At 35.5% G+C, this 25,000-nt stretch overlaps 1 protein-coding gene across 2 annotated transcripts in view; it reads left to right on the forward strand.

Moving 5' to 3' along the window:
* LOC148956749 (cell adhesion molecule 2-like) overlaps nucleotides 1–25,000 on the forward strand; it is a 241,206-nt gene that overhangs the window by 95,503 nt on the left and 120,703 nt on the right. For both annotated transcript variants that reach the window (XM_089087196.1, XM_089087205.1), the window contains exon 4: nucleotides 17,025–17,160. In XM_089087196.1, the coding sequence (XP_088943322.1) occupies nucleotides 17,025–17,160 (136 nt within the window). The remainder of the gene's footprint in view (nucleotides 1–17,024; nucleotides 17,161–25,000) is intronic.

Genomic DNA, 25,000 nt, shown 5'->3' on the forward strand with positions numbered 1-25,000 from the left:
ACACGGGAAGAAGGGTGATTTACAATCAGTTTTGTTGAAAGAAAAAAGTCAAAATGGGATTAAGACCCATTATTATGCACATATGCAAAAGCCAGGTTGCTGTTAATGACCGTGAGTCGAGCACAGGAACTAAGAAGGGTCTTTGTCCTGGAGCTATCAGTATCACTAAGATCAGAGCTCATATCCTCTGCAACAATAACAGTAATGCCTTGTTTCTGCGCTTCTGAAACAGCATTAGCAAGCTTATTACAATCTATGTGGAACTTCCACTCTAAGTATAAATTACAGTAGTCAGTTGGCATATATGTAAAAAACACAATGTCAAAAAAATGAACCGACATAAAGAAACCAGAGGACGAAATTGGTTTGAGCATAAGCTGGGCAGAAATAAATAGAGCAACACCAATGCTCTACTTAAGTTCGGCACAGAGAGTCTTCCTCTCTCACTTAAAAACACTGGCAAACCAAAGAATTCAACCAGACCATCCAGTTGCAGCAGGGCTAGTCCTTCTTTCGATAAGAAATGATCCTGTAGACAATGCACATCACAATCACCAATAAGATGACGCAAAAGTGGATTTGTATTGATCACTGCACCATTTGTATTCCAAGGGGTGATTCATATAAAGTGACTTATTTTTAATAGTTTCTGGGCTACAGGGTAGTGATACACTTAGCACGGACGATCAGTTTTACCACACAATGCACGCTTCAGGACTAGCTGTCAGGGACTGTTTTTAGAGTTCCTATGTGGACCAGTACACGTAGAGTATTTCTCTGGATTAACACAGTTAGCAGAAGTGTGGCAAAATGCTTAGCATCTACAGTACTGAGGGAGCAGGAATTACTGCAGTATAAGTAGGCTTTCCAGGTTCTATCATGGGAGTAGAATTCTGAAGGACAGGCTTAACGCTCTGTTGTTCAACGCAACTTTTAATTTTCATAAAGAATTCGTTTAACTTGCCAGTTAGTGTCGCGGTGGTTTCCTCAGAACCGCAGGCAGTTGTTCCGGTTCAGACGAATCGGGGCAGAGATACCTTTTTTTGTCACAAAGATCGAATGCTCGCACATTATATATGATGTTGGTGCTAACATTCTGTTAATTAGTAGGTCGCATTTAGAAATCGCACAAAATTTATGGAAATCACAAGTGATTTTTGTGATAGAGTCTGTCAAACATCCAGCTTTTCTTGCTTACAAAATAAAGTTTAACACTACATTCAGTACTAGTTTCTCGTTTGCCATTTCGCTAAGGAATGATTCTGGAGAGAGCATAGTCTGTGGGGCTAATACTCGATCGCTACTGGAACGTTCAGAACCAGACACCAATAAGTAAGGGAAGCGTAGGTTTCTACTACCTATTCCCTGCAGTTTACTTGTGACAGAAACTTGCTTCTTCTGCTCAATTATTGCTAAAATTGGCAAAAATAATTCAACAATAACAATTAGGCAAGGTCAGGAAGTATAATCCTTTTTCGAATACTAAAAAATCTATTACTGCAGTGAGATTATTTTGCAGAACTTACCATTTTAATGATGTTCGGAAATAATCCGTTTCCAGACAGTTGTGATCGCTTTAAAATCTGAATCAGTACTGTTTTTGGTCATGTAATCTTTTCATCACTTTAAAAGGGTCAAAAACTTTTAATTTCCGTACGATTGAATCCTTTCCGGATCTTCTTGGACCATTTTGATCCAATCACCCACGGGAAAAAACACTAAACATTTATCCCCGATTTTTCTTCTAAAAAAGAAAAAAAAAATGCAAAATTACACAATTTTGTAGATTAGAGCTTGGCAGCTTTAACGAGTTCTTTGATATGCTCAATCTATAAGCGTAATATTCACTAAGATCAGTTGCTTTTTTTGGTGTGTTTTTCCAATTTTTCAAAAAGCAGGCAAATTTTTTCCGACTCGTGGCTTTTTATATGTAACATCAAACTTATTGAACTTCATATATTTTGAGTCAGCATAAAAAATCTAACCTTTTGATTCATTAATATTTCAAAAATTCGTTTTTTAGTGTTCTGGTTACTAATGGCCCAAGTTGCTCCTTACTTACAGTTTGTCATCATAAAAAGATTGATTGTGCATATTTATATTCTATGTGCATTTGAAATATAAATTGATATTTATAGGGGGGCTTTCTTGGGGAATACACTGGACTCCAATAATAGACCACTTACAGTCAGGCTGTACAGAATTCTTTTCTCAGGTTTCAAATATCAGCTGATGGAGCTTCTGGACTACTGAGGGAGGGAGAATATAGTAGATGTGAAAACATATTTGCATATTGGTTACTGATGAGGAGAAGATATTCTTAACAGTGCGTTACTAAAGACGAATTAATTCTGAATCTCTTGTTCCAAAACTTTTGACTTTCCCCAAAGACAGGGGAAAATTGGCTCTCAAATTTTCTTAGTTTTCTTATCCCCATTAATTCTTACCGAAAAATATCCTTTCCATGCTTAATATTTAGATTCATGTGATCAAAAAATTAGATAAAAATGCACTTGAGGCAAAATAATAATTAGGTGACAATCAAATTGCCTCTCCATTTAGAAGCTAATGCTCTGGATAAACAGTTTCAATGAGTGCATTCGTTTAAATTAAAAGACATTCGATGTTTTTTTTTGTTTCTTCTTAGAAAGAAGTTTGTTTCACATAAATTGGAGTAAAAAGATGTCTTCCTTAGAAGTTATAAAAAAAAAGTACACAAACAAAAATTGTCAAAGCATAATGCTAGAAGACAGGACGTGTTTATAGTCTTTTTTCGCATGAATCGTAAGGTACACCGCGCACAATGCACAAAGTTAATTAGATTACAGTGGCTAAAAAAAAAGTAGCTAGCACGGATCGTTAAGTAAATAGAGGTGAATGCTGGAAGTTTAATGGATTTACGAGAGTCATGGAGTAAACTGAGTGTAATGCATAAAGTTAAGTGGGATACAACAGATTATGGAAGGCATTTATTAACACGGATTATAAAGTATACTATTTCTCAAGGAATATAATATAGTAAGCATTACTGTAATATTTGTAAATTATCGCAGGAGCAATCGTGCTGAGAATAGTCGTAGTATGAGGGGTAATGGGGATAGGAGTAGTCACTGATAAAATTAGCCGTCTTTGTGGAAATTATTTTAGTGTTTCCTTCGTTGGGAGTAGAAAGCTATCTTATACTCGTGACACTCAACCCTGCTGCCATCTACAATTTAGTTTAATGCTGACGGGACATAATTTATTCAAGGACTATCGATCGAGTCTAATGGGGGTCAAGGTCGATTTATTTGCTGTTGTTTGCCCAGGTGTAATGACACTGGGGGTGATTTACATAATCGATGGGGGAATTATTGGTTCACGAAGGGGGAATTAAGGAACAAACATGGCTTCATTGTTGTTTGCCTAGCCTAACCTGAGAAATTGATTTACATAATCGCTAGGGGAAATTATGGATTCACGAATGGGGGAATTAAGAAACAAACATGGCTTCATTGTTGTTTGGCTAGCCTAACCTGAAAACTTGATTTACATAATCGCTAGGGGAAATTATTTATTCACGAAGGTGGAATTTTATGAAACATTATGGCTTCTTTAATTTTAGGTCTGAGGGATAAACGTTCTTTAGGTCAGAGAGAAAAATTAATATTCTATTTTTAAATAGGGCTTCATTGATCTTTAGTGTCAGGAATTATAAATGACATCACTTGTTATCTTGGAATTATGCGGGAGTCTAAAGAGATCCCCTCCCCCCCTTTGTCCCCCCCCAAAGGGCCACTCTCCCTCCATCTCCACCCCTCCTCACCTCCCCCCTCCCCTCCCCCTCCTGCCCCTCCCCTCCTCCCCCTCCCCCCCCATTTTCTAATATTTTTTTGTGCATTGAGACACAGAACGACCCCCTCCCCCACGCCCCCTCCCCCCCCCCCAAAGGGCCCCCGGCACCCCAATGGCCTGATTTTTCAAAGTTGATTTTTGAATTTCTTTCGTTGAAATGCAAGGGTTGGAATATTTCAGTAGTGTTTGGTTGTGGTTTACCTTGTCACAGTTACATTTTCTTGATTTTTCAAAGTTCATTTTGAATTTCTTTCTTTGAAAAGCAATAGTTGGAATATTTCAGTAGTGTTTGGTTGTGGTTTACCTTGTCACAGTTACATTTTCTTAATTTTTCAAAGTTCATTTTGAATTTCTTTCGTTGAAATGCAAGAGTTGGAATATTTCAGAAGTGTTTGGTTGTGGTTTACCATGTCACAGTTACATTTTCATGATTTTTCAAAGTTCATTTTGAATTTCTTTCGTTGAAATGCAAGAGTTGGAATATTTCAGTAGTGTGTTGTCGTGGTTTACCTTGTCACAGTTACATTCTCATGATTTTTCAAAGTTCATTTTGAATTTCTTTCGTTGAAATGCAAGAGTAGGAATATTTCAGTAGTGTTTGGTTGTGGTTTACCGTGTCACAGTTACATTTTCTTGATTTTTCAAAGTTCATTTTGAATTTCTATCGTTGAAATACAAGAGTTGGAATATTCCAGTAGTGTTTGGTTGTGGTTTACCTTGTCATAGTTACATTTTCATGATTTTCCAAAGTTCATTTTGAATTTCTTTCGTTGAAATGCAAGAGTTGGAATATTTCAGCAGTGTTTGGTTGTGGTTTACCTTGTCACAGTTACATTTTTTTGATTTTTCAAAGTTCATTTTGAATTTCTATCGTTGAAATACAAGAGTTGGAATATTCCAGTAGTATTTGGTTGTCGTTTACCTTGTCACAGTTACATTTTCATGATTCTTCAAAGTTCATTTTGAATTTCTTTCGTTGAAATGCAAGAGTTGGAATATTTCAGCAGTGTTTGGTTGTGGTTTACCTTGTCACAGTTACATTTTCTTGATTTTTCAAAGTTCATTTTGAATTTCTTTCGTTGAAATGCAAGAGTTGGAATCCAACTCTTGCATTGGTTGTGGTTTACCTTGTCACAGTTACATTTTCTTGATTTTTTCAAAGTTCATTTTGAATTTCTTTCGTTGAAAAGCAAGAGTTGGAATATTTCAGTAGTGTTTGCTGGTGGTTTACCTTGTCACAGTTACATTTTCTTGTTTTTTTCAAATTTAATTTTAATTTCTTTCGTTTAAATGCAATATTTTGATTATTTAATTAGTGTATGGTTATGGTTTAACTTGTCACAGTTACATTCTCTTGATTTTTCAAAGTTCATTTTGAATTTCTTTAATTGAAATGCAAGAGTTGGAATATTTCAGTAGTGTTTGGTTGTGGTTTACCTTGTCACAGTTACATATTTTCTTGATTTTTCAAAGTTCATTTTGAATTTCTTTCGTTGAAATGCAAGAGTTTGATTTTTTCAGTAGTTTTTGGTCGTGGTTTACCTTATCATTGTTACATTTTCGTGATTTTTGAAATTTAATTTTGAATTTCTGTCGTTGAAATGCATGAGTTGGACTATTTCAGTAGTGTTTGGTTGTGGTTTACCTTGTCACAGTTACATTTTCATGATTGTTCAAGGTTCATTTTGAATTGCTTTAGCCTAATTGCATTATCTGTAATAGATAATAAGTGGTTTTTGATTGTTACAATATTAAAAGATTAATTAACATTAAAATTCTATTTTATTATTTTATTTCTTTATCTTTAATTAAAGAGTTTTAATATTTCACTAGTGTTTGGTTGTGGTTTACCTTGTCACAACTACATTTTTTTGATTTTTCAAAGTTCATTTTGAATTTCTATCGTTGAAATACAAGAGTTGGAATATTTCAGTTGTGTTTCGTTGTGGTTTTCCGTGTCACAGTTACATTTTCTTGATTTTTCAAAGTTCATTTTGAATTTCTTTCGTTGAAATGCAAGAGTTGGAATATTTCAGTAGTGTTTGGTTGTGGTTTACCTTGTCACAGTTACATTTTCTTGATTTTTCAAAGTTCATTTTGAATTTCTTTCGTTGAAATGCAAGAGTTGGAATATTTCAGCAGAGTTGGGTTGTGGTTTACCTTGTCACAGTTACATTTTCTTGATTTTTCAAAGTTCATTTTGAATTTCTTTCGTTGAAATGCAAGAGTTGGAATATTTCAGTAGTGTTTGGTTATGGTTTACCCTGTCACAGTTACATTTTCTTGATTTTTCAAAGTTCATTTTGAATTTCTTTCGTTGAAATGCAAGAGTTGGAATATTTCAGTAGTGTTTGGATGTGGTTTACCTTGTCACAGTTACATTTTCTTGATTTTTCAAAGTTAATTTTGAATTTCGTTCGTTGAAATGCAAGAGTTGGAATATTTCAGTAGTGTTTGGTAATGGTTTACTGAGGAGGGGTGGAGATGGAGGGAGAGTGGCCCTTTGGGGGGGGGGGCAAAGGGGGGGGAGGGGACCCTTTGGGGCCTGGGGGGGGGGGTCTGGGGTACCCTTGAGGGTCGGGTGGTCCTTTGGGAGCCCGGTGGACCTTTGAGGACCTGTGGCTTCCTTCGGGGTTGGGGTAGGGGGATTGGAACCCTTTGTGGTTGGGGTAGGGGGATCGGAACCCTTTGGGGTCGGGGTAGGGGACCTTACAACACTGTTAAAATACAACTTGTGTATTATAACGACCACAGAGTTTTACCCGCAAATTCTCTTCTAAAACCTTTTCTAAAATCTTCTTTTAAAATGTCTCTATCTGTTTCACCAAAATAATTCCCTAAAATGTCTATAACCGTTTCACCCAAATAATCCCTAAACGTAATTTCAGCGTGTTCCTTTTGTTTGGCATCTCTGTGCTTTCACATTTCAAATTTCTAGGAAACCCTTTCCTAGGTTAATCTCTTCATCTCATAAATTTTCCTAGCTAAACTATTAAGGTTTCGTTAGAATATCAATTTATCTCTCCGACTTAAAGCTCAGTGAAGCCGTATTTAAAAATAGAATTTCTATCTCTTTAGACTCCCGCATAATTCCGAGATAACAAGTGATGTCATTTATAATTCCTGACAGTAAAGATCAATGAAGCCCTATTTAAAAATAGAATATTAATTTTTCTCTCTGACCTAAAGAACGTTTATCCCACAGACCTAAGATTAAAGAAGCCATAATGTTTCTTAATTCCACCATTCGTGAATCAATAATTTCCCCTAGCGATTATGTAAATCAATTTCTCAGGTTAGGCTAGCCAAACAATAATGAATCCATGTTTGTTTCTTAATTCCCCCATTCGTGAATCAATAATTTCCCCTAGCGATTATGTAAATCAAGTTCTCAGGTTAGGCTAGGCAAACAACAATGAAGCCATGTTTGTTTCCTAATTCCCCCTTCGTGAACCAATAACTCCCCCATCGATTATGTAAATCACCCCCAATGTCATTACACCTGGGCAAACAACAGCAAATAAATCGACCTTGACCCCCATTAGACTCGATCGATAATCCTTGAATAAATTATGTCCCGTCAGCATTAAACTAAATTGTAGATGGCAGCAGGGGTGAGTGTCACGAGTATAAGATAGCTTTCTACTGTTGGGGTTGATATTTTACAAATAGCCATGGTATAAGTGGCTGGAGCAATGGTAATAGTGGTAGTAATTTTAGGAGCAGTAGAGCTTGATACTTGGTAGTAGAACTTGAATTATCAACTTGGTGGAAGTGATGAAAGACTTGAGAGCCAAGGCTAATTAGAGTAAAGCCAAGACAAATAAAATCGGATTTTCGAATTATCGACATGAGTTTTACCTACTAGGAAAGCCCACTGAAATTACAGTGAGGGGGAACGATATTTTTAATTTTTGAGACTTCCTGACTAACAACAATTTTCATTTTTTAGGTTGGATGCAGCTTGTAAATCCAAATTTTTTAAGTATCAAATTGTAAAATAATTTATTAATAAACAATAAAATTTTTCAATGGATAATATTCATTTATAATCATTTACACTGTTCCGTGAATCATCCCCGAAGCTTCAAGAGTTAACAAAGATGCAATGCATGTACATGCCCGAATTGTGAGAAAACGTCCATGCTTCAAGATCCCACTTCAAGTTTTCCAGAATCAAACAGTTCGTGGTAACGAACTGTAAGTAAGGAGCGACCCGGCTCAATGGTAACCGAAACTCTAGAAAACGGTATTTTGATACCAATAAATACATCAAAAGAATCATATTTTAATGCTGATTTCAAATATATTAGTTTCATCAAGTTTAGTCTTACCCATCAAAAGTTAGGCGCCTGAGAAAATTTGCCTGATTTTCGAAAAAAGGGGGAAAGACCCCCTAAAAGTCATAGAACCTTAATGAAAATCACACCATCATATTACGCGTATCAGAGAACTCTGGTTTCAAGCTCCTATTTACAAAAATGTGAAATTCTGTATTTTTTGCCAGAAGAAAGATCACAGATCTATGTTTATTTTTTTTTTTTTTCCAGGGGTGATCGTATCGACCCAGTGGTCCTAGAATATCGTGGGAGGGCTCATTGGAATGGAAATTAAAAGTTCTAGTGCCCTTTTTAAGTGATCAAAATATTGGAGGGAAACTAGGCCCCCTCCTACGCTCATTTTTTCCCAAAGTCACGTGATCAAAATTTTTAGATAGCCATTTTGTTCAGCATGTTCGAAAATATTATAAGTATGTCTTTTAGGATGACTTAATCCCCCGAAGTTCCCGGGGGGAGGGCTGAAAGTTATGAACTTTACCCACTGTTAACATCTAGTATTGGTTATTGGGAAGTATACAGACGTTGTCAGGGGAGATTTTTCCTGGTAGTGGGGGGTGGTGCGGCGGGGGTTATGTGGGAGGATCTTTCCATGAAGAAAATTTTCATGGGAGAAGGGACATTGCTATGAAGGGGATGCCGGACTTCCCAGCATTATTTTAAAAAAAGATAAGAAATTAAATATAAAAAACAAGTTTTTCAACTGCAACAGCAGCAACATCAAAACTTTAAACGAACAGACAATATTAGATATATGATTGGGTTCACCCCCTAGTCATTACCTCACTCTTGAAGCCAAAGATTTTTTAGTACTTTCATAAGAGCTATTTATTCTAATTAACGGCCTTTGTGATTAAGCGGTCATTTTTAAAGAATTGGAACAAATTCGAACTTTCGCTTAAAGAGCAAGGTATTGACTAGGGGGCGAACCCCCTAATATACGTATTTAAAATATATGAATATAGAAGTTCGTTACGTAAGTTAATTCGTAAGTTACGTATATTTATTACTAATAAAAACGCTCATAAATAAAATTAAACATGTTTCGAGAAAACCATTTAACTAAATAAAAGTAAATTAATATGAAAATTTTGTTTTAATTATTCATGTACGGTGAGCCAAGATCAAAACCTGCATTTATTCAAAAACGTTCAAAAATTAAATAAAAAAAGTTTTTTAAAGTTTTTTTTGACTGAAAGTAAGGAGCGACATTAAAACTTAAAACCAACAGAAATTATTCTGTATATGAAAGGGGCTGTCCCCTCCTCAGCGCCTCGCTCTTTACGCTGAAGTTTGACTTTCTCACAACTCTATTTTTTTTTTAAACAATGAAAAACTTTAGCGTAAAGAGCGAGGCGTTAAGGAGGGGACAGCCCCTTTCATATACAGAATAATTTCTGTTCGTTTTAAGTTTTAATGTTGCTCCTTACTTTCAGTTAAAAAAACTTGTTTTTTTTTTTATTTAATGACGACTAAACACATATGCTTAATTCTAATTTGAAGAATGTATCTAGTAACCACTTCTGTAAATAAATTTACCTGTGAAGTACTTAATTTGATGTAGTTTATTTATAACAAAATTTAAAATATCCACTAATTACAAATAGAAATCATTGTGATAGGGAAAAAACTCCGGATCTGGTGTGTAACAGCTTACATTCTAGCCTTTACTTTACGCTAAATGATTACATGAAACAAGAAGAAAAGATGAAAAATAACTAATGTTGAAGATTAACGAATAAGCAAAATAGATAATCAAATAATAATAAGAGAGAAAGGCTAAGAAACACAAGTAAAAACAAAATCAAAACTAGACAAAAATAATACAAATACGGGTAAACTGTTTACTCTCAAAAGTCCACCAAAATACTGTCTTTGTCTTGAAATATGCTGTTTCATAGCCTATATATGTGTCTTGGGGCTGGTCCATTATGTTTGGCCTGGAATAATATCGTTATTTTTATTGGCTATTTTGACCATGGAGTTGTTTTGATGTACAAAAACTACAAAAAAATATTAATTGGTCAATTACCCTCTGATCGCTTACGTCACTAATAATGGGCATTAACTCTAAGGATTTGATGTCAAAGGAGCCCTCTCCCAACATCTTACAATCATTTATTTTATATGACGGTTTAGAGTAAGAGTGAAAAAATATAGAGCGGGAGGAATGTCACATTTGACAATGTTTACATTTTCTTCCGGCTTCAACGACAAAAATACATTATGTAAGAACATAACTGTTCTAGTCAAATCTAGTTTGAGGCTGCAAGGTTAAACAAATAACATGACTGAAGTGAAACAAAATAAGAGTAAATGTGAGCCCTCAAAGAGCTTTGCTAATTGATAACGCAGGATGCGTTTTTCTTTAGAGTGGTAGGTGAGGTTATAGTTTCCTTTAATATCTGGCAGTTAGATTAATGAACCTTTAGTATTTTGTCGGACTCGATGAACGAATCATAGGCAGTACAATAGAGCTGACTAAGATATGAGTAAAGCAGGTTCTGTGCATTATTATTTATTTGTATTTGTGTTTTTTTCACCATGGCATTTCGTGTGGGAGGAGGTGTTGTAGAAACTTCAGTAGGGGCTCATTCAATTGGAAATTAAAAGTTCTAGTGGTATTTTTTAAGAAGACTAAAGTCTTTTCCAAAAAAAACTGATGGCATTAAGGTAAAGTTTTCTGGGAATATTGAGGGGAGTGTTGAACTAAATCAAAACACAATGTGTGCATGCAAGTTGTCATATTTCTGGAACTTCTTAGGTGAGGGTATTAAGTTGCAACTTTCAGGGAATGTCGTAGGGAATTTTCTTTTGACTGAAAGGTTCAACTGCTACTACTACTAATGCTGCTACTATTACTACTTCTTTTACTACTACTACGACTATTATTGCTGCTTCTACTAATGCTACAACAACTACTACTACTACTTCTACTACTACATCTACTAATACTTCTGCTGCCACGATAACATCCGTTACTTCTACTGGGTATACTACTAAGACTAAGGGTACTAATGTGAAAATTTCTGGTAATGTTTGGGAGGAGGCAATAAGCAATCTCTTAGGAACGGTCTAGCGTAATAAGTTGAAACTCGGAGGGTATGTTATGTGGGGTATAGAACTAACCGTATGCACTATGTGCATACCACTACTACGGCTACTTCTACTGTTGCTACTACTATTACCAGGGGCGTCGTTTGGAGGTGGCAAGGAGGGGCAGTTACCCCCCCACCAATAATATGGAAAAAAATATACATCCCATGCCCTTTGTCTATTCAGATATGGACCCCTCTTGCCCCCCCCCCCGCCAAAAAAAAATGCCAGAGATTCGCCCCTGGCTATTACTAATACTGCTGCTAGTACTACTATTAGGGCTAAGGGTATTAAGCTGAATACTGCAAGAAATATTGAGGAGATCCTTAATTAAATCAAAACCTACTATTTACTTGCAGGTGTTCAAAAGAGCTTACCAGCAATATCTCGGGAGCGGCTTAGAGTATTGAGTTGAAAATTCTAGGAAATTTTGAGGGAGATGTTGAACTTACGAATAAGCAATATGTCGATGCTACTACTGTTATTTCTAATGCTAGTCTTTCCATGCTACTAAGGGTAAGGGTATTGAGGTAAAAAATTTTGAAAATGTTGAGGGGAATGTTGAACTAAATCAAATCCAAATATGTTTATGAAACTTACTAAAGGGAAGCATCAGATATATTTCAAGAAGAGCTTAGAATTTTAAGTAAACACTTCCAGGGCATGCTGAGGGGGATCTTTAAATACTCAAAAGTCTTAGAGTATTTAGTTAGTTATTTTAAGGAATGTTTAGAAGGATGTAGAATTTACAAAGAAAAATCACTATGTGCATGTTAAAAAAAAATACTAAAATTTCTAAGGCAAAGGTTATTAACGTGAAACTTTCAAGAAATGTTGAGACGGTGTTTAACTAAATTGAAACTCACTAATCACATGCAAGTTGTCATTAGGGAGCATCACTAGTACCCAAGGAACAATTTAGAGCATTAAGTGCAAATGTTTAAATATTTAGGGCACGTTATGGGGAATACTGAACTAACCAAAAAACACTATGTGATTATTGGTACTACTGCTACTACTACTATAGCTGATAATACCTAGTAAATCTAGTAAATCTAGTACAACTGAAACTACCACTGCTACTACTACTACCACAACAACAACTAGTACTACTACCACTACTACTACTACCACTACTTATAGTACTACTACTAAAACTACTACTACTGCTGCTACTGCTACTATTATTATTAATACTACAACTACTATGACTACTGTTACTATTGAGACTTAGAGTATGCAGGTAAAATTTTCAGGAACTATTGAGGGAGATGTTGAATAAATTTGAAACACACTGTTTGAATGCTAGCTGTCAAAACGTCATATCAGCAATATCTAAGGAACTACTTAGAATACTAAGTTTAAACTTTCAGGGCATCTCGAGAAGGATGCTGGTCAAATGAGAAGGTATTATACGGATATTATTACAACTACGACTAGTAGCGTCAGTAATAGGCTACTACTAGCAAGTGTATTTACTGTGTTTGCGTGTTTATTTATTAGAACGGAAATTAAACATTCTAGCACCCTTTTTAAGTGACCAAAAAGATTGGATGGCAACTAGCCAACCTTCCACACCCCTTTTCCCCCAAAGTTGTCGATTAAAGATTTTGCTATAGCCATTTTACTCTATCGGCTCTCTTTAATTCTCGCTCTTTGAACTCTTGCATTAGTAACTTTTTGACTTCTTATGGCTTTTTACTATGGCCAACGCTAGTACACTGCCTCTGATAGTCCTAATTGAAAAGTAATTTTACCCGGGTAATAGGCTACTCATCCGATGTGGAGCAGAGTATGCATAGCTTTTACTTTTGATTTAACATTATATCATCACAAAGTAAAAATATTTTAATAGGTGACATACCAGCTATTGAATTACCGTAGCAACTTCGTACCACCCATCATCATCAAATAAGACAGGTTTGGTAGTACTCATTTCAAAGTTAATTTATCGGTAATGCGATCTACGTACTATGCTTAATATTGAAGCTCGTGAGTTAAACGTTCTGTCTTAGTATTGATACTAAGGGATATTTTAATTAGGATGTACTAATAGACCCTGATAACTAGAATGATTTGGCAGCCTCTGAGAACCAGGGTTGCCACCAGCTTAAAAATAAAATCCTAATTTTTCATCTAAAAAAATCCCAAAAAATCCCGGAACATGGTTTTTAGACTATACAACATAGGACTGCACAGTGATGATGTAAAAATTAAAACGCGTAATTCGAAGTACGGTGGAACGTGGTCTCTAGTTGTAACTAACAACTGATTGTCAATATTCCAAGTATTATTTCGTGTGAAAACGTTCTGGTGGATTAGTAAGATCTACGACAAATATTTTAGGCCAAAGCAATTCGCCAATTTTCTAAGAAAACGTGTCGACGCTTCCACATCTCATCGTTATTTGAATTTCCCACCCAAGAATTGATATCACGCTTCGCAGCCATATTGCGCGTCCAGACTATCCAATTTCTGGAAAATGGGACAAAAATCTGGAAAAAGGAATAGTCATCCAGACTAGGTGGTTTTCAAAAAACCTGGTGTTTTTTTGAGAAGATATCTGTACAAATTTATTGGCGCTATCCTCATCAAATCTGTTTTTCTGAGCCAAAACCTATAGAAAACAAATTTAGAGCCTCAGTTAGACAATTTACCTTTTTTGCATAAATGAAATGCACAAATAACATAAACTTTGATCAGCGATCATCATAAAATACTTCAATGAAACAATACATTAACCTAATAAAAGTACTTAATACTTAAAAAAATGGTCATTGAAAAAAAACACTTAACACTTGGAAAAAAACACTTAAATAAAACATTACATTTACTTTATAATGAGATTTTTTTTTTCTTTTTTTTCGAATTTAGTAAAAAAAATTTACAGATAACTTGCTATTCTTCAGTATTTTTTAGTGACTATACCTAGAAAGAATTGTTTTCTGACTTCAAACTGCCCAAATACTTTACCCCCCCCCCCTCAGGTCCAAATATATAGCCCAAACTATATATTTCCCATATATTCTGTCACTTCTTTTTGTCTTGTCTCGCGCTAAGCTGTAAAAAACTAACAAAGTAACCGGTTTGTTCTTGAGTTTTACATAGCGTAAACTTCAGTGAGTGGTACATAATAAACAAATACCAAAATTCCTTTCCCCTACGGAAAAAAAAAACTCAAATAAATTTCTCAAATTTGGAAAGCCTTATTTTCCACGGGGAGTTTTTACCAGGAGGGGGGTATTTTCCGCCAGGAATATTTTCCGGGGGGATATTTCTGGGGGGTATTTTCTGGGGGGGTTATTTTCAGCTAGGAATGGGTATTTTCTGCAGGGGGAGGACCTCCTGTCAAACACGATGGTTAGAACTGGAAAAAATTTAATTATATGCAAATTTCTCAACAACTGGGGTTTGTTTCTTATCTCTGGGTCCTTAACAATTTTAGGGACAGGATAAAACTATTAACAAAATCCTAACTTATCAATGCGAAGGTACTTTAGAGAAGGTTACAAAATCGTGCACCAGTAACGTGCTGTTTTCAGTCATTTTTATTATAAAATAAAAGAGTTTTTTCCAAAATTGCCAAACAGATTTACGAGGTATTAAATCATAGGCAGTGCAATAGCGCTACCTAAGTAAAGAACGATGTTTGGCACAATGTATTATTTAATATTTATTTATTTCTTCAGACAAGGTCACTTCGTATCGAAGGAGTTGTCGCAGAAACTCAAAAAGGGCTCATTTGATTGGAAATTGAAAGGGCTAGGGCCCTTTTTAATAGTCGAAAGTGATTGGAACTCTTGACATTTTTATAGTAAAGATCGATGTGGGTACAATGCATTTTTTTTTTATTTTATTAAAAAAAATAATACAATAGCGCTACCTAAGTAACAATGTCTTATTTGACATACTCTTGACATTTTTATAGTTAAGATCGATGTGGGTACAATGCATTATTTTTTTTATTTTATTATATTTTTTTTATACCAGGGCACTTCGTATCAAAGGAATTGTCTTAGGAACTTCGAAAAGGGCTCATTAGATTGGAAATAGAAAGGGTTAATGGCCTTTTTAATAGTCAACATTATTAGAGGGCAACTAGCCCCCTTCCCACGCCCCCCCTACCATTTGTCCATTATGTTTAAAAATTAAATGTTGCTGTATGCACTGTATTAACGCTAATCCCCGATAAGGCATCTCAGCAGTATCCCAAGAACGACTGAGGGTATTATGTTCAAACTTACGGGGCTACTAGTCTTCTGCTCTTAAAATTTAACCAAATCAAAATAGCGTAAGTGTATCCAAGCTATCAAAGAAAGTAAACAGATTGTTTTTGCGAATGGTATCAAGTTTCTATTTCAGGTCAACTAGAGGAGGTATGAAACCAAATTAAACACTACTATTTGTTTCCAGATTATTAAAAGGGTGTATGTTGTTAAAAATTGCTGAAAATTTTTCAGCGTACAAATAGCAGGCCAAACTATAAAGTCTTAAAAAACGAAAAGATTTAAAGATTGCTGAGACTTCTTATTGACAACCAACATGCAAATAGTGCCTTTTGATTTAGTTTTAAAGAAAAACAAGCTTTCCCTGAACGTTTCTACTTTATGCATGCCCTATCCCAGTTATGAGATATCCCACCAAGTCATCTTGCCAATCTGGTCTATTTTGACAACGCAGAATCAACGTAGAAGTGTTGACTTATTACAGAGCATTGTGTCTCTCATTCATCCTTTTCATATAGCTAAAAGAATAACATTTGAACAATAGAGAACAAAAAATTGTTCTAGAATTAATTAGAGACGCTTTCCTTGCGAAACGCGGGATTGAACCACAGCACCTGTGATCAGGAAACCGCAGCTTGGTCCACTACGTTATCGCAAGGTATCCTGGAAGTTGATTCTTTTACAAATATATTTACTTACTTCCAACTTATACAAATATATTTGCTTACTTTTAATAATCTGGACACAAATAGTAGTGTTTAATTTAGTTTCATACCTCCTCTAGTTGACCTGAAATAAAAAACTTGATACCAGTCGCAAAAGAATCTGTTTACTTTCTTTGATAGCTTGGATACACTTACGCTATTTTGTATGTTGTTAAAAATTGCTGAAAATTTTTCTCCAGCATACAAATAGCAGGCCACACTATAAAGTCTTAAAAAACGAAAAGATTTAAAGAATCATTTTCGTTTTCCCTGAAAAGACGATGTAAATATAAAACGAACAGAAATTAATTAAAAAAAACTTTTTCCACAAGATAAGTTTTCAAAGAAAAGTAAATAACTCTATTAAACCAAAAATGAGCAAAAAAAACATCAAATAATCTACTCAGCGTGAAACTACCACAAATCAGCATCGATAAATAAATGAAACCCAAAACGAACAGAAATTACAATAAATAACCGAGTCAATTTCAAAACGAGCAGAAATTAACATGAGTAGGGCTCAAAACCCCTATGCCTTCCCAAGGCCAGAACATAATTTGTACTTTACTGAAAAAAAAACAAATGAATATGAATTTTCAGTTTAATATACAAATACTGATATTTAGTAATCAAAATGTTAATATTATTTAATTTATTAAAGTTATAAAAGTAAAAACATTTATATTTTTCAGTAAAGTGCAAATTATGGTATCTCACTAGGCTTAGGTTTGAAAATTCGTAATTCTTCAATTTCTAATTTAGCAGAATTTAGGGCTGTATATTTTTGTTAAAGAAATCAACTTGGAGCTAAGTAATATTTTTTTTAGATGGAAGAATCAGACAAACATAAAATTTTGCTTCACAATGTAAACTTTGACACGGGAGGCAGATACAGATGCGAGATAGTTGCTGAAGGTCCCTCCTTTCAAACAATGTCGAGTGCTCGTCATCTTAGCGTTGTTCGTAAGTAAACTTTTTCAATTTGAAGACTGAATTGAGCAGAGACACAGGCCCAGGAATAACTCACCCTAAGGCTATAGACTCCAAAAGATATTATTTAGTCTGGGAGTATTTCCGGTTATGCAGCAGCCTTGTTTCATATTAATATAGTCGGTTTTTCACATACTTATGAGAAAACTAGATATTTCGAACTTATTATTCGGTATTATCCCATTGTCCGGGCCTCTCTAAAAGGTCAAGTTTGGTTGATACTAATGAAATAAAATTAAATAGGATGAATATATAATAGTTTAGAAGCAAATTTGGGCTATATATTTGCACATTAGGGGTGGGGTGGGGGTGAAGCTTTGCATATTTTAAATAATCTAAGCTAACGTAACCTATATAAAAATACAACCCAACCTAGGTCCCTCCCCCCCCCCTAATCCCCAAAAAATCACAGTTTAATATCGTATACGCAATGAAAACCTTGCTATCATTGCCTGCTCTATAACAGTTAAGACGTCACAAAACGGGTTTTATCATTGCCTAGTTTATAGTGATTAAACCGAGAGGCCCAGATAATGGGATTGTACATATTATTCTTCTTATTAGAAAAAATTTAATATAATCAAAACAAGAATGTCATCAACTCAGGATTTTTGTTTAATCCATCAAGAGGATATATCCATCTTGGTGGGGATAAAATCCCAACCAACAAATCCAGCATTTTTTTCTCTATCTGGCTTTCTCTCATTGTTTCTTTCTTTCTGTCTCTCTCTTTCTTTCTCTTTTCTCATCCAACAATGTTTTTTTTCCTCTTTTGTTGCTTTTTGCCCTATTTCGTATTTTCTTTCGCGATTTTTCCTATATACTCTTTTAATTTTTATATATATTCTTTTTATTCTTTTTACACATAGAAGTACAACTCTGAGTTATTTCTTACGGGAGAAAAATCATACTGTGTGTCAACCTTTGTAGACTACAGTGCCCATTCTCTGGGAAATATATAATAATTTTCTTGACTACCGTGATTGTAGTTAAATGTCTTATTTCAAACAGTTCGTGGTAACGAACTTGCATAAGCAAGGAGCAACCCGGCTAAATAGTAACCGAAACTCTACAAAACGGAATTTTGATACCAATAGATGCATCAAAAGGATCAAATTTTAATGCTGATTTCAAAAATATAAGTTTCATCAAGTTTATTTCTACCCATCAAAAGTTACTCGCCTGAGAATATTTTCCTGATTTTCGAAAAAAGAGGAAAACATCCCCTACAAATTATAGAACCTTAATGAAAATCACACCGTCAGATTCAGCGTATCAGAGAACCCCAGCGTAGAGGTTTCAAGCTCCTATATGCAAAATGTGAAATTTTTTATTTTTTGCCAGAAGAAAGATCATGGATGCGTGTTATTTGTTTTTTTGTTTTTTGTTTTTCCGTTGTTGTTTTTTTCCCAGGAGTGATCGTATTGACCCAGTGGTCCTAGAATATCGTGGGAGAGATCATTCGAATGGAAATTAAAAGTTCTAGTGCCTTTTTTGAGTGACCACAAAAATGGTGGGCAATTATGCCCCCTTCCACGCTCATTTTTTCCCAAAGTCACCCGATAAAAATTTTGAGATAGCTATTTTGTTCAGCATGGTCAAAAATATGATAAGTATGTCTTTTAGGATGACTTAATCCCCCAAAGTCCCCGGGGTGAGGGCTGAAAGTTATGAACTTTACCCAATGTTTACATATAGTATAGGTTATTGGGAAGTATACAGACGTTTTGAGGGGAATTTTTTCTGGTAGTGGGGAGGGGTGTGGATTGGTCAGGGTTCATGTGGGAGGATCTGTCCATGGAGGAAGTTCTCATGGAGGAAGGAATATTGCTATGAAGGGGGCGCCGGATTTCACAGCATTACTTAAAAAAAGGAACAGAAATTAAATAAAAAAAACAAGTTTTTCAACTGAAAGTAAGGAGCAACTTCAAAACATAAACGAGCCAAAGATCTATTACTACTTTCAGAAGAGGTATTTATTCTAATTAACGGCCTTTGTGATTAAGGGGACATTTTTACAGAATTGGAACAAAATTCGAACTTTAGCGTAAAGAGCGAGGTATTGACTAGGGAGCAAACCCCCTATGATAGTTCGTTACGTAAGTTAATTCGTAAGTTAATACGTATATTTATTACTAATAAAACATTCGTAAATAAAGTTAAACAACTTTCGAGAAAGCCATTTAACCAGAATAAAAGTATAATTTATATGCACATTTTGTTTTAATTATTCACGGACGGTGAGCCAAAATAAAAACCTGTCTTAATTCAAAGACGTTCAATAATTAATTAAAAAAAAACAAGTTTTTTTAACTGAAAGTAAGGAGCGACATTAAAACTTAAAGCGAACATAAATTATTCCGTATATGAAAGGGGCTATCCCCTCCTCAACGCCTCGCTCTTTACGCTAAAGTTTGACTCATTCTCACAACTCTATTTTTTTAAACAATAAAAAACTTTAGCGTAAAGAGCGAGGCGTTGAAGAGGGGATAGCCCCTTTCATATATGGAATAATTTATGTTCGCTTTAAGTTTTAATGTCGCTCCTTACTTTCAGTTAAAAAATTTGTTTTTTTTTTAATTTAAAATCGAGCCTAAGGCACATTGTAATTTTACAATAACAACTATGAAAATTCAAGTATACAATCAAATAGTCAATCTATTATTTAAAAGATTAAAAAAAAAATTCCCCTGAAATTTAGGAGCACCATTAAAACTTAAAACAAGCTAAAATTATTTTGTACATGAAAGGGGTTGCCCCTTTCTCAACCCTCACTCCTTACGCTAAGGTCTTGAAGTTCTTTAAAAAAAAACTTATCGGTCAAATTCAACAGCCCTTGTTTTTAAGGAGTGTTTCTTAAAGAATTGTGATACAAAAAAAAATTATGCTTTATCGTAAAGAGCAATGGTCGGGTAAAGTGAAGGAAGGGGATTTACATTAAAATCCTTGACAATGGGGATGGTCCCCCTTTTTAAAAAATCAAGAAAAAATTTCTCAGGCTCGTAGCTTTTAAGTGGTAGCATTAAACTTAGCAAATTTTATATATTTGGAGTTAGTATAAAAAGCCTTCTCTTTTGATGTGTCCATTACTATCAAAATTCATTTTTAGATCTTTGGTTACTTTTGGGTCGAGTCGCTCCTTATTTACAATTTGTTACAATGGATTGTTTGGTTTACAATAATCAGAGAAATTAAATAAAGTTGTAATACTTTTCAGTCTTCTATGTAATTAAATAAAATTCAGTTAAAAACGCCTCAAAAATAGAGAGTCAGGTGGATCACTGGGTGGATCAAACAGTTTCGTTTGAAAGGAAAGAATTATCAAGTTACGTAGCAGGATATTATAATTTTTGAATTTAATTTGGTTTCTCCCAGGGGTTGCGAATCGGTAGAAAATACCCAGTTACCCCATTTCTCTCAAATAGAATTCACTAAACGTCTATTAGTACAGGCAAACTAGCCAAAAATATGGGTCGACCGCAAACAAATTGCAACAGAAATGATTTTTATACCATGTAGAGAAAAAAAGCTTAACAACATATTCAAAGTCGCACATTCTAGGTCGACGCAAAACTGTTTTTTTTATTTTTTTTTGCTTTTCGTGTCAATTATTTCAGTTTTTCTTTAAAAAAATTAACTGTCGGTAAATGTTCGTTTTTCTGTATACAAAGTACTGTCTCGATGTAAAATGAAGAGCTGAACCCTAAAATTAAAGCAAATTTGACATACAATGTACCAGAAAAAAGTTTCATAATCATCATTATGTGATTTACGCTTCTCATTGTTGTGACTTCTTTTTCACCATACTATCAGAGGTCAACTATTCTGACAGAAAATGATGAGCTGAGCTAAAAATCAAACTAACCTGATTTAGTGTCTACAAGAAAACCCTTTTCATATTCATCAATATGCACTTTTTTATTTTCGTTTGACATAATTCTTTTAACACTTATTGTCCACCAATTCGTCGATTGTTGGTAAAAAAAAAAGTGGGCTGATAAATCATGGTTGGCTCGTTTAGAAGACCTGTTAGCGCACAGAAGGCAGCTACACCACTTTCATTACCCAAGGCAATACTTGGTCATTTTCTGATTGACGCTACGCTACATGCTACTCTGCTTTCCGAAGTCTTTCTTGAAGAAAGTTCCAGTGTTGCTGAACCAATTGTGCAGCCTGAAGAAATATTGGAACTCAGAAACCTGTACACAAAGCTTATGAACAAAGAAGTGATCGTTACGGATATAGAAGAAAACCCTTCCCTGGAAAAAATAGGGGTATTCATCGATTGGTAGAGACTGGAACTGCTCCAGTACAGAACCTCGAAACTGTGGTTCCAATACTCCTTTATGGTATCCGTGCATGCGTAATTTCTTAAGAGCCGAATGATCTGGGTCATACGATATACACTTAAAATCCATCTCTGACATGCCACCTTATCTGGCGGCATCTGGGCACAACAATTACACAAATTCCTGCCAGCTTTACTTCCAGTGAATGGTCAAGATCCTAGAAACCCATCCTGCCGTTTATCAAGCCTTCCAGAATGGGATGCATGTGATCAGACGTTCTGAAAGATTCTGGGCCGGGCTCTCCACGGATCTTTTCATTGAGCAGGAGCTCAACCATTGTCTTAAAACGGCATGTGGCCATATTGATGGAATCGGTATGACAGAGGTTCAAAGGTCTTTAGGGATTCTGTCTCTACCAATCTGCTCTGCACTAAATCTTCTGATTCAGGGTACGTCACAGGTTTTCTATGGAACTAGTAAACAACACAAGGAAACGTCCGAGACGAAGCAGCTAAGAGATTGTAAAGACAACCAGATCGTTATCGATTTCCTAGAAAAAGGATCACCATTTAATGGGGATATTCAACTAAGAAACGTCACCAACGGTCTGACAGCTTACGAATATGCCAACGTTTATTCTGCTAGAGATTTAGGCCTAAAGATCATTGACTCCGTGTCTGGAAAGCCGATCACTGATTTTGTGTTTTGAAGAAAACAACAGGCAGTTCAAATTACTACAAAGCAAAATCGAGGTGGAGATTGCAAAAGACTGGACCCCACTCTCTTTTTTCAGAGATTCATCATGTCAGCAAAGATGATCAGTCACACGGAATCTGAGTATTTTCAATACGAACTGTGTTCCTACCCAGCATCACTTTTTGACAGTTCTTGCATGCTCCAGTCTCAGAACAAACCAGAATTTGCCAAGGCTATAGTATAGGCTTGCATTCTTGAGGAGTGCTCTACTCCCCTTCAAAGAGGCATTCAATATCATCAACGGTGGAACTCTTCAGTACAGAATTCCATGGGCCAAAAACCAACCATAATCAAAAGTATCTATCTGCCACTATTGTGTTCGACTACTATGAGGGTGAATTTACCATAAAGGATATGGCCCAGTTGCAGAGAAGTCGTATAATCAGCAGTGAGATCTTCTTCACAGCAGATATGCAGCTGAAGGTAAAACAGGATGAGCTCTTGTCTGCAAAAAAAACAAGGCCAGATTTATCTGAGCGTTGGCTGTTTATCTTCGATCAAAGGGCTTCGTTGTAGCCCAGGCACCCAGTGATGCAGATGACCCATTTGTGCAAGCTACTGTTGATTCTTCTCGGTATTACGACACTGCCGTCATTGGAGATGATACTGATCCTTTAGTTCTATTGTGTTATTATGGTGACCTATCAAGCAAGAAACTATTCTTTGCACCTGAGCCAAATTCGAACACAGCTCCTCGAATATAAGATAATCACAAATTAAAAGAGAAGCTGGGCCAAGAGACATGCCACCCGATTCTATTCGCTTATGCCATCTTAGGTGGTGACTCTACTTCACGGATCCGCAGTTTGGGAAAGGGAATGAGCAGGTTTCTCTGATGAAGCTAATGGCAGATGCCGATTTTCGTACATCAGCTGCAGTTTTTATGCTGAAGTCAGCTTTGAAGGACGAAGTAAGGGTTGCTGGAGAAGATGCTCTGCTCATTATAAATGGCTCATCAAAAGGGGAAAATCTGAATGAACTCCACAGGGAAGTTTTAAAAAGAAGGTGACTATTGCTAGCACGTTCGTCTACCCAGAATAGTCACCACCAACTTCTGATGCGGCTAAATTTCACAGTTACAGGATTTTCTACCAAGTTCAGGTATGGAGCGGAGATTCTGATTCTGAACTTAAAGCCGAGGATTGGGGTTAGAAAAATAAAGATGACTTCTTGTATCCATTGACTGCTGACGTCCTACCAGTCCCTCGTCTGCTTCTGAAAATTGTGAAGGGCTCCTGTCAACTGGACTGTAACTCAACGAGATGTAACTGCCTTAAAAACAGCTTAGCTTGCACTGCAGCGTACAAAACGTGTAAAGGGACAGCTTATTCTAACCCTCCTATAAGCGAAAGCTATAACGATGAGGAGAACGTCGAAGCTTAGACATCTGAATAAAAAAAAGTAAGCTGTGAATACTAGTCGGAGTTTATTTCTGTCTTTCAAATGTTCAGGAACTTGATTAAATAATTTTATCAGTTGTGAATACTAGTCAGTGTGTTTATAATAGTTTATTTTAAGAGGGATTCTAAATGTCGGCCGCTGAAAACTTGTTTCATAGATGATTTCCCTTTTCTAATATTTTTATGTTTTAATAAACATCTTGCAATAATTTTTTTGTTTACGCCGACTCATCAGGTAATGGAGCTAGCGGCGATTAGATTCAGGCTAACTAAATATTAGATCTCAAAACATACAATTTAACCAGCGAAAGAGGGTCTGGTAAAAAATAAGAAGGGGGTCACGACGACGAGAAGCGTAAAATTTTCATATTGATGATTAATAAAAAAAAAATTATATACCGTACACCAAATTTGACTCCATTTTCGTACTCATCTCGTCTTTTTACATTAGAATAATAATTCAGTTAAAAAAAAACGAACAATTACCGGAAATAATTTTTTTTGTTATGAAAGTGAGAAAACTGACACGATACACAAAAAAAAAAACAGTTTTGCAACGACCTAGAATGTGCAACTTTGGATATGCTGTTCAGCTTCTTCTTTTTTTCTCTACAACATGGTATAAATATCATTTTTGTTGCAAAATGTTTGGGGTCAAACTCTAGTTTGCCTGCACTACATGTCTCCATCCAAAAACGTTAAATAGGAGGTAAACTTATTATTACGTAACTAGTGTGACGGGATTAATCAGCCACTTTGAAACGACTGTAGTTTGCATCTTTTTTTACTGATCTTGACTCAGAAATGAATCTTTATTTGAAGAGAAAATGTTTAAGAGCAGCCAAAGAGCTATTGTTTCAGTTCTACAGTTGCAAGATCTGTGAGGTTATATCCCTGCTTCCTATTCCCCTTGGATAAGCTGAACAATTTTTAAAAAATTTCAACTTTACTCAAAACGAAAAAACAATCTGCAACATTAGTTCTTGATATACCACTATTACTACTGCTTTCAACTCACTTCAGCATCAAGCCACCTGAAAAAAATTCAGATACACACGTTCCTCTTTCATCCAAATCTATTTAAAGCATCCTACTTTACATCCTCCTAAGAAGTTCCACATTTCCCTTAAACCCTTCCTTATGACTTTCTCCAACCTTATTCGGGGTGAAGTACTTTTAGTTTGGTCCTAGATGGTTGTTCGACAAGGACAATCTCGGGCAATCTGTTATCTTTCATCCACAAAATGTGTCTTGGCCATCTAGACTTTTCACTCATTATAGCCTTTGGAAGAGGGATTGACCCATATTTTTTCTACTTTTCAATGTTTAAGATACAGTCAGTCGGTCGGGTACCCAAAGCAATCCGTA

The sequence above is a fragment of the Artemia sp. Qi Xiang Cuo genome, chromosome 1, assembly GCF_049724085.1.
Source record: "Artemia sp. Qi Xiang Cuo chromosome 1, ASM4972408v1, whole genome shotgun sequence".
In the NCBI taxonomy this organism is placed as follows: domain Eukaryota; kingdom Metazoa; phylum Arthropoda; class Branchiopoda; order Anostraca; family Artemiidae; genus Artemia; species Artemia sp. Qi Xiang Cuo.